This window comes from Xiphophorus couchianus, chromosome 2, assembly GCF_001444195.1.
Source record: "Xiphophorus couchianus chromosome 2, X_couchianus-1.0, whole genome shotgun sequence".
NCBI lineage: Eukaryota > Metazoa > Chordata > Actinopteri > Cyprinodontiformes > Poeciliidae > Xiphophorus > Xiphophorus couchianus.
This window is the reverse complement of record NC_040229.1, coordinates 26,700,664-26,711,534: the sequence shown is the minus strand read 5'-3', so window position 1 is coordinate 26,711,534 and position 10,871 is coordinate 26,700,664. Positions and strand designations below refer to the sequence as shown.

General features: G+C 39.7%; 1 protein-coding gene and 1 non-coding gene across 2 annotated transcripts; both read left to right on the top strand.

Moving 5' to 3' along the window:
• The first annotated feature begins 4,695 nt into the window (after nt 1-4,695).
• On the top strand, nt 4,696-9,802 carry LOC114161145 (uncharacterized). The gene is made up of 2 exons (XM_028044272.1): nt 4,696-6,957; nt 9,583-9,802. The coding sequence occupies exon 1, from the start codon at nt 4,954-4,956 to the stop codon at nt 6,169-6,171; it is 1,218 nt and encodes a 405-aa protein (XP_027900073.1). The 5' UTR covers nt 4,696-4,953; the 3' UTR covers nt 6,172-6,957; nt 9,583-9,802.
• Nucleotides 9,803-10,483: 681 nt separating this feature from the next.
• Nucleotides 10,484-10,602, top strand: LOC114137626 (5S ribosomal RNA). Its single transcript, XR_003594044.1, has one exon. It is a non-coding gene; the product is annotated as a 5S ribosomal RNA (ribosomal RNA).
• The last annotated feature ends 269 nt before the right edge of the window (nt 10,603-10,871 follow it).

The window sequence follows — 10,871 nt, the reverse complement described above, 5'->3', positions numbered from 1 at the left end:
AAAAACGGTAAAAACACAGTCGAAGAGGAGCGGGAAGTAGTCGCTGCGCCTCTTCCCCTGTAACCGAAGGAAACTCGCAGCTTCTATCGCCGACCCATCTGTCGTCTTTTCAGACCCCGCTGAGCGCTTTGCCGCGGACGCTCAAAATAATGGACTATGTAGAGTCGGATCCTGATCTTGATCTTACAAAAATAATACAAACTAGGAAAAGACTGGCAAGCCTAGCAACAAAACCCAAAAGAAAAGCAAAAAAATGACTATGGCAACTTTTTTCCACTTAACACTAATGCTCCTTCTCTCGCTTAATGCCCGTGGGCTCAACAGGGAAGAAAAGGTGAACGCAGTCATTTTTCAATCGCAGTTCGATATACTCTGTCTACAAGAAACAAAGTGGGATATTTCAAAAGAAAAAGAGATGTCACATAAATGGAAAGGGAAAATGTTTTCATCTACATCAAGTACTCAAGCGGGTGGGGTTGCCATTTTTATGAGGGAGGGTCTGTGCAACAATTGTCACTTAATTCATAAAGATAAGCAGGGTAAACTTATCATAATAGATTTCTTTTACAATAATAAATCATGTAGGTTGATAAATATTCATGCACCAAACATAGATACACACAGGAAAAATTTCTTTATTGGTTTGAGAAAATGGATAGTCACTAATTGTATCATAATAGGAGACTTTAACATAACACTAACAAAATCTGACATTTCAAATAATTGCACTTTTTCTGAGGATTATAGCAGGAACGCACTTTTTGACATTATTACTCAAAATAGTTTGATAGATATTTGGAGACTTTTTCACCCAGGTAAAAAACAATTTACCAGAAAACAGGTCATTTTAGGAAAACTGAAACAATCACGACTCGACTTGTGCCTGATCTCGTCTTCTCTTGTCCCCGAGGTGTCATCCTGTCTCATCCGGGATAACGTCTGGAGTGACCACTCCTTCCTGCAGGTTGAGATGGGAAGAGGCATCAGAAATGGGGGTCTCTGGTGTCTGAATGCTGCTCTTCTTCAGGATGAGGCTTACAGAGGTGAGATTGGCATCCTGCTGCAGACCCTGAGTGGAGAAATGGACCACACTGAAAACCTGCTAGAGTGGTGGGATCAGGCCAAACAAAGATTCAAGAACCTATCCATAAAATATAGCAGACAGAAAAAACGGAGAGAACTCCATAATGAATGCATTTTAAGAAGAAAGTTAAATAGTGAATTAGATCTTTTAGAAAATGACCAAAGCAGTGACATAACAGATTATTTGATAATAAAGAAACAACTAGAGCAAATAGAAATAAATAAATGTAAAGGAGCCATTATTCGCAGCAAAGCAAAATATTTAACAGAAGGAGAAAAATCTACAGCTTTCTTTCTGGCTCAAGAGAAACGCAAACAAGCTAACGCAACAATAAATGAATTGCTAAATGAGAAGGGAGAAAAGGTGTCAGACATAACAAGTATTTTAGAAACGGTTCAGATTTTTTATTCACATCTTTTTACAAGTGAAAATATTTCTACAAATAAAATAAATCAGGTTGTCGGTGTGATTGATTCCTCACTCTCTCGGGAAGACAGTCTCTGTTGTGATGCTCCCTTGACAGAGGAAGAAATTAAACACGTTATCAACTCATTGAATAATAATAAAAGTCCTGGACATGATGGCATTACTTCTGAATTTTATAAACAGTTCAAAGATCCAATAAGTAAAATACTATTGCGAGTTTTTTCTGTCATGGAGCAAACAGGGTGCACGCCCAAGACCTTCGCCCAAGGAATCATAACCATTCTTTACAAAAACAAGGGTGATAGAAATAACTTGGAAAACTACAGACCCATTAGTTTATTAAATACAGATTACAAAATATATTCCAAAATACTAGCAAACAGGTTAAAATCAGTAATAGGCACTTTAATCAGTTCATCGCAAGCTTACGGTATTCCTCAAAGAAACATTTCAGATACAGTGTTATCAATAAATCATACTATCCAGTCCATGGTCAGTTCACAAGGAATATTTCTAAATATAGATTTTAGAAAAGCTTTTGATAGGGTGGAACATAACTTCTTATGGGCAGTTTTAAATAAATTTGGATTTGGTCAATCATTTATCAGCAAGTTACAGTTATTATATTCAAAAGCAGAAAGTAAGGTCAAATGCAATGGTCATTTCACAGATTATTTCCGTTTACATAGGTCAGTCAGACAGGGGTGTCCTCTGTCCTCCCTGCTCTACAGCCTGGTGGCTGAGCCCCTCGCCATCCTGATTAGACAGGATAAAAATATTCAAGGAATAAAATCACCACAGGGCAATGACAGTAAAATATTTCAGTTTGCAGATGACACTTCAATAACAGTCAAAGATGAAAACAGTTTAGAATTGGTTATTAAACATCTACAAACGTACGGTTCAGCCTCAGGAGCAAAAATTAATACAACCAAATCTGAGATAATGTATTGTGGTGGGGCGGCTCGGACATCGGGAAGGTGGAAGTTCAGGGAGGTGGAGGACACAGTCAAGGTCCTGGGTGTGTACCTTGGTAAGCAGTGGAGAGCGGCGAGAGACGAGACCTGGAAAAACATCATAAACACAATACAAAAACAGCTCAATCTCTGGAATCAAAGGAAATTAACCATCAAAGGGAAAGTAGTTATAATAAACAGTTTAATCATCTCTAAAATCATTTATCCGCTCAGTGTCTATGATCTCCCAAAACAAATACTCAACAAATTTAACAGTCAAATCTCTTTATTCATCTGGAAAAGCAGAAGTAATTTAGTCAGCCATAAAACAATGATTGCTCCGCCTAGAGAAGGAGGACTCAAATTAGTTGACATTCAATCAAAAAAACAAGCAATGAGGATAAAACTTATCACCAAGTTCTTAACTTCTCCTATCAAGCATATTTGGCATGACTATTTTCTATCCGGTCTCATCTCATTTGGTACGAAAAACATTTATAATCTATGTTCAATTTCTGATCCAAAACTAATACAGTCTAATGAATTATTCACAGAATGTCTTGAAGCCTGGAATAAAATTAGGTTTCAACTCATCACGCATGTCAAGTACAGGTCTTGTCTCTCGCTGCCGATTTTCAACAACCCCGAGGTGGTCTGTGAGGGCAGGATGCTAAGTCTCCCGTCCTGGAGGAGAGCCGGTATTCACACTTTTGGGCAGGTTCTGAATGATCGGGGATCAGTGGATATCAATAAAATACTCAACCTTTTCAGATTATCTAGAACGCCTTATAAAAAAAATATATCTTAGTTAAACATGCTACAAAGATCCAGGCTGCTTTGCCTTTCCACTGCTCCTCGTTCATTGGCAGGAGAAGACGACATCAGGAGATGCAGGATGACGTCCCGACTTTCCTTCTATCAATAGGTGATAAGAAAACAAACATCAGTTTAGTGACAACAAAACAATGGTACCGTTTATTAGTTTCACACATTAGCAAAGAACCCACAGCTCATAAGCAATGGGAAAAAATATTTCCCAGTATACCAGTTTACGACATTTGGTCAAACACACAGCTCAAATTTAGTCATCAGCAAGCCAACAACACCGATTTTCTGTTAAGACACAGAAGAATTTTTACGGGCGTCATCCTGCACCAGATAAACAAGGAGAAGTATGGCAGAGACTGTACAGTTTGTCTTTCAGACCCCGAGACTTTAGAGCACCTGTTCCTCCACTGTCCCGGCTGCACCCTCTTCTGGAACAAGATCCATCAAATCATCAACAACATCTCTACATCGGACGACAACAACTGGGACTCAATCAGACTTTTTGGAATCGTATCTTCTCTCGGACATCTAACAAAGACACAATTTAACCTTTGTAACATTATTCTTTCCCTGGCCAGGCACACCATCTACATTTCCAGAAATCTTCAACTCTATGATAACAAGAAAGTGGACCGTTGGAAGCTTTTTTCAGGACTATTGCAAAATCATCTTAAAACATTAAATAGCATCAGCAAGGGACTTTGTGAAAATATGTTTGGGCCTCTTAAAAAATGTGTTTATTTTCAGGGATGGTCTTTTTGAACCTTTGTTGTTTAGTATATTACAATTAATGATTGTGTTCTTTTATTTTATTTGCGTATGTTTTATTTAACAATGGGATTTGTGCATATGGTTTTGTCGTAAAAAATTATATTTTAATTTCAATTTTATTTTGAATGAAATAAAAAAAAGAGAAAAAAAAAAAAAAGGAACGCCCGATCTCGTCTGATCTCGGAAGCTAAGCAGGGTCGGGCCTGGTTAGTACTTGGATGGGAGACCGCCTGGGAATACCAGGTGCTGTAAGCCTTTTGGCGCTGCTGCCTTTAAAATGTTTCACATTGAGGGACACAAGTAAGTGACACAAATAAGTGTCCCTCAATGTTTTGCCCCCACAAAGAAGCACGCTTAACCCTACGGAGAAGCACGAGTAACCCTACGGAGAAGCACGGGAGACCGCCTGGGAATACCAGGTGCTGTAAGCCTTTTGGTGCTGCTGCCTTTAAAATGTTTCCCATTGAGGGACACAACTAAGTGTCCCTTTAAAGTGTCCCTTCCCCTACGGAGAAGTACGGCTAACCCTACGGAGAAGTACGGGAGACTCTACGGAGAAGTACGGCTAACCCTACGGAGAAGCACGCTTAGCCCTACTGAGGTGTAATCAAAGCAAAAAGAAACAAAGTGGCAACTGGCTTTGCTGCTTTACGAAAAGCTGTAGCTGGCAGCACATTGTGGCTTACGGCCACACTACCTTGAGAACGCCCACTTTGCGTTAGTCAGCTGTTTGTTTGCGCAGCGGTAGGAGTAACATTTTTTCTTGCAGCTCTGTTTTTTCGTTCTTTTTTTTGGATTTTGGAACCTTTTTTTGTGTTTTTTTTTATTTTGTAGATTTACCTCCCCACAGTTTTCTACTGTTGGGGAGGGGCCTTTCTCCTTTTTGTAATGGAGTTGTCAAAGAACAAGCGGACAGATCCCTCGGTTTTGGACAATTTGGAAAGGAACACGGAAACGAGCTTCGAACAAGTGAAAATGACTGGAGTATTTGAAAAAGAAAACACGGTCCAGATTGAAGTTGTGGGAGAAGAAAAGATTTCAGTGCTAGATTTGATGAAAAATATACGCTTTCTGTGTGGAGGTTTATTAGCATGTCGAGTATTATCGGACAAGAAATTTGAAATCACATTAAGCAATGAAAAAGCAAAAAAGAGACTTTTGGACGGATTCAAGATGGGATCATCTACAATACATGCCAAAGAACTTATAAATGATGAACTGGTGGTCTCCTTCTTAACGTTACCAGCTTACATCACAGACGAGGAGATTTTAAGTAAGTTACATACTTGGGGAGTTAAAGCAATGTCAGAAATCAAGCGTCGGGTGTGGCCAGGAACGAAGATTGCCGATGGAACACGGTTTGTAAAAGTCAAATTTACTGAAACTGTACAGTCTCTGCCTTATTCTGCCAGATTTAACACAGCTCTTGGTCCAGAATATTTTAGAGTTATTCATGATAGACAGGTTAAAGTTTGCAGGATATGTTTACAACCGGGCCACATTGTCAGGGACTGTCCTGATTTTTGCTGTCATTTCTGCGGAGTCCAGGGGCATTATGTGAGAGAATGCTCGGAAAAGAAACAGGAAAAGAAATGTCAAATCTGCCACAATCAAATAGTTAAATGCATTTGCAACTTAAGTGAATCTGATGTTCAAGACCAGGGTCTGACAGCGGACTTCAAAGAAGCCGATACGCAGAGCGGAGAGGAAAGCGAAATGGAAGGGGAAGTGGAAGAGAATGAGCAGGTGGAGGGAGGTGAGGAAGAGCTAAGCGAGTGCATGCCAAGTGCTGTGGCCGGAGCGCCGGACGCGGAGGTGTCCGGTGTGCTGGCTATGGGCGAAGTATCCAAAAACGGTAAAAACACAGTCGAAGAGGAGCGGGAAGTAGTCGCTGCGCCTCTTCCCCCTGTAACCGAAGGAAACTCGCAGCTTCTATCGCCGACCCATCTGTCGTCTTTTCAGACCCCGCTGAGCGCTTTGCCGCGGACGCTCAAAATAATGGACTATGTAGAGTCGGATCCTGATCTTGATCTTACAAAAATAATACAAACTAGGAAAAGACTGGCAAGCCTAGCAACAAAACCCAAAAGAAAAGCAAAAAAATGACTATGGCAACTTTTTTCCACTTAACACTAATGCTCCTTCTCTCGCTTAATGCCCGTGGGCTCAACAGGGAAGAAAAGGTGAACGCAGTCATTTTTCAATCGCAGTTCGATATACTCTGTCTACAAGAAACAAAGTGGGATATTTCAAAAGAAAAAGAGATGTCACATAAATGGAAAGGGAAAATGTTTTCATCTACATCAAGTACTCAAGCGGGTGGGGTTGCCATTTTTATGAGGGAGGGTCTGTGCAACAATTGTCACTTAATTCATAAAGATAAGCAGGGTAAACTTATCATAATAGATTTCTTTTACAATAATAAATCATGTAGGTTGATAAATATTCATGCACCAAACATAGATACACACAGGAAAAATTTCTTTATTGGTTTGAGAAAATGGATAGTCACTAATTGTATCATAATAGGAGACTTTAACATAACACTAACAAAATCTGACATTTCAAATAATTGCACTTTTTCTGAGGATTATAGCAGGAACGCACTTTTTGACATTATTACTCAAAATAGTTTGATAGATATTTGGAGACTTTTTCACCCAGGTAAAAAACAATTTACCAGAAAACAGGTCATTTTAGGAAAACTGAAACAATCACGACTCGACTTGTGCCTGATCTCGTCTTCTCTTGTCCCCGAGGTGTCATCCTGTCTCATCCGGGATAACGTCTGGAGTGACCACTCCTTCCTGCAGGTTGAGATGGGAAGAGGCATCAGAAATGGGGGTCTCTGGTGTCTGAATGCTGCTCTTCTTCAGGATGAGGCTTACAGAGGTGAGATTGGCATCCTGCTGCAGACCCTGAGTGGAGAAATGGATCACACTGAAAACCTGCTAGAGTGGTGGGATCAGGCCAAACAAAGATTCAAGAACCTATCCATAAAATATAGCAGACAGAAAAAACGGAGAGAACTCCATAATGAATGCATTTTAAGAAGAAAGTTAAATAGTGAATTAGATCTTTTAGAAAATGACCAAAGCAGTGACATAACAGATTATTTGATAATAAAGAAACAACTAGAGCAAATAGAAATAAATAAATGTAAAGGAGCCATTATTCGCAGCAAAGCAAAATATTTAACAGAAGGAGAAAAATCTACAGCTTTCTTTCTGGCTCAAGAGAAACGCAAACAAGCTAACGCAACAATAAATGAATTGCTAAATGAGAAGGGAGAAAAGGTGTCAGACATAACAAGTATTTTAGAAACGGTTCAGATTTTTTATTCACATCTTTTTACAAGTGAAAATATTTCTACAAATAAAATAAATCAGGTTGTCGGTGTGATTGATTCCTCACTCTCTCGGGAAGACAGTCTCTGTTGTGATGCTCCCTTGACAGAGGAAGAAATTAAACACGTTATCAACTCATTGAATAATAATAAAAGTCCTGGACATGATGGCATTACTTCTGAATTTTATAAACAGTTCAAAGATCCAATAAGTAAAATACTATTGCGAGTTTTTTCTGTCATGGAGCAAACAGGGTGCACGCCCAAGACCTTCGCCCAAGGAATCATAACCATTCTTTACAAAAACAAGGGTGATAGAAATAACTTGGAAAACTACAGACCCATTAGTTTATTAAATACAGATTACAAAATATATTCCAAAATACTAGCAAACAGGTTAAAATCAGTAATAGGCACTTTAATCAGTTCATCGCAAGCTTACGGTATTCCTCAAAGAAACATTTCAGATACAGTGTTATCAATAAATCATACTATCCAGTCCATGGTCAGTTCACAAGGAATATTTCTAAATATAGATTTTAGAAAAGCTTTTGATAGGGTGGAACATAACTTCTTATGGGCAGTTTTAAATAAATTTGGATTTGGTCAATCATTTATCAGCAAGTTACAGTTATTATATTCAAAAGCAGAAAGTAAGGTCAAATGCAATGGTCATTTCACAGATTATTTCCGTTTACATAGGTCAGTCAGACAGGGGTGTCCTCTGTCCTCCCTGCTCTACTGCCTGGTGGCTGAGCCCCTCGCCATCCTGATTAGACAGGATAAAAATATTCAAGGAATAAAATCACCACAGGGCAATGACAGTAAAATATTTCAGTTTGCAGATGACACTTCAATAACAGTCAAAGATGAAAACAGTTTAGAATTGGTTATTAAACATCTACAAACGTACGGTTCAGCCTCAGGAGCAAAAATTAATACAACCAAATCTGAGATAATGTATTGTGGTGGGGCGGCTCGGACATCGGGAAGGTGGAAGTTCAGGGAGGTGGAGGACACAGTCAAGGTCCTGGGTGTGTACCTTGGTAAGCAGTGGAGAGCGGCGAGAGACGAGACCTGGAAAAACATCATAAACACAATACAAAAACAGCTCAATCTCTGGAATCAAAGGAAATTAACCATCAAAGGGAAAGTAGTTATAATAAACAGTTTAATCATCTCTAAAATCATTTATCCGCTCAGTGTCTATGATCTCCCAAAACAAATACTCAACAAATTTAACAGTCAAATCTCTTTATTCATCTGGAAAAGCAGAAGTAATTTAGTCAGCCATAAAACAATGATTGCTCCGCCTAGAGAAGGAGGACTCAAATTAGTTGACATTCAATCAAAAAAACAAGCAATGAGGATAAAACTTATCACCAAGTTCTTAACTTCTCCTATCAAGCATATTTGGCATGACTATTTTCTATCCGGTCTCATCTCATTTGGTACGAAAAACATTTATAATCTATGTTCAATTTCTGATCCAAAACTAATACAGTCTAATGAATTATTCACAGAATGTCTTGAAGCCTGGAATAAAATTAGGTTTCAACTCATCACGCATGTCAAGTACAGGTCTTGTCTCTCGCTGCCGATTTTCAACAACCCCGAGGTGGTCTGTGAGGGCAGGATGCTAAGTCTCCCGTCCTGGAGGAGAGCCGGTATTCACACTTTTGGGCAGGTTCTGAATGATCGGGGATCAGTGGATATCAATAAAATACTCAACCTTTTCAGATTATCTAGAACGCCTTATAAAAAATATATCTTAGTTAAACATGCTACAAAGATCCAGGCTGCTTTGCCTTTCCACTGCTCCTCGTTCATTGGCAGGAGAAGACGACATCAGGAGATGCAGGATGACGTCCCGACTTTCCTTCTATCAATAGGTGATAAGAAAACAAACATCAGTTTAGTGACAACAAAACAATGGTACCGTTTATTAGTTTCACACATTAGCAAAGAACCCACAGCTCATAAGCAATGGGAAAAAATATTTCCCAGTATACCAGTTTACGACATTTGGTCAAACACACAGCTCAAATTTAGTCATCAGCAAGCCAACAACACCGATTTTCTGTTAAGACACAGAAGAATTTTTACGGGCGTCATCCTGCACCAGATAAACAAGGAGAAGTATGGCAGAGACTGTACAGTTTGTCTTTCAGACCCCGAGACTTTAGAGCACCTGTTCCTCCACTGTCCCGGCTGCACCCTCTTCTGGAACAAGATCCATCAAATCATCAACAACATCTCTACATCGGACGACAACAACTGGGACTCAATCAGACTTTTTGGAATCGTATCTTCTCTCGGACATCTAACAAAGACACAATTTAACCTTTGTAACATTATTCTTTCCCTGGCCAGGCACACCATCTACATTTCCAGAAATCTTCAACTCTATGATAACAAGAAAGTGGACCGTTGGAAGCTTTTTTCAGGACTATTGCAAAATCATCTTAAAACATTAAATAGCATCAGCAAGGGACTTTGTGAAAATATGTTTGGGCCTCTTAAAAAATGTGTTTATTTTCAAGGATGGTCTTTTTGAACCTTTGTTGTTTAGTATATTACAATTAATGATTGTGTTCTTTTATTTTATTTGCGTATGTTTTATTTAACAATGGAATTTGTGCATATGGTTTTGTCGTAAAAAATTATATTTTAATTTCAATTTTATTTTGAATGAAATAAAAAAAAGAAAAAAAAAAGAACGCCCGATCTCGTCTGATCTCGGAAGCTAAGCAGGGTCGGGCCTGGTTAGTACTTGGATGGGAGACCGCCTGGGAATACCAGGTGCTGTAAGCCTTTTGGCGCTGCTGCCTTTAAAATGTTTCACATTGAGGGACACAAGTAAGTGACACAAATAAGTGTCCCTCAATGTTTTGCCCCCACAAAGAAGCACGCTTAACCGTACGGAGAAGCACGGGAGACTCTACGGAGAAGTACGGCTAACCCTACGGAGAAGCACGCTTAGCCCTACTGAGGTGTAATCAAAGCAAAAAGAAACAAAGTGGCAACTGGCTTTGCTGCTTTACGAAAAGCTGTAGCTGGCAGCACATTGTGGCTTACGGCCACACTACCTTGAGAACGCCCGATCTCGTCTGATCTCGGAAGCTAAGCAGGGTCGGGCCTGGTTAGTACTTGGATGGGAGACCGCCTGGGAATACCAGGTGCTGTAAGCCTTTTGGCGCTGCTGCCTTTAAAATGTTTCACATTGAGGGACACAAGTAAGTGACACAAATAAGTGTCCCTCAATGTTTTGCCCCCACAAAGAAGCACGCTTAACCCTACGGAGAAGCACGAGTAACCCTACGGAGAAGCACGGGAGACCGCCTGGGAATACCAGGTGCTGTAAGCCTTTTGGTGCTGCTGCCTTTAAAATGTTTCACATTGAGGGACACAACTAAGTGTCCCTTTAAAGTGTCCCTTCCCCTACGGAGAAGTACGGCTA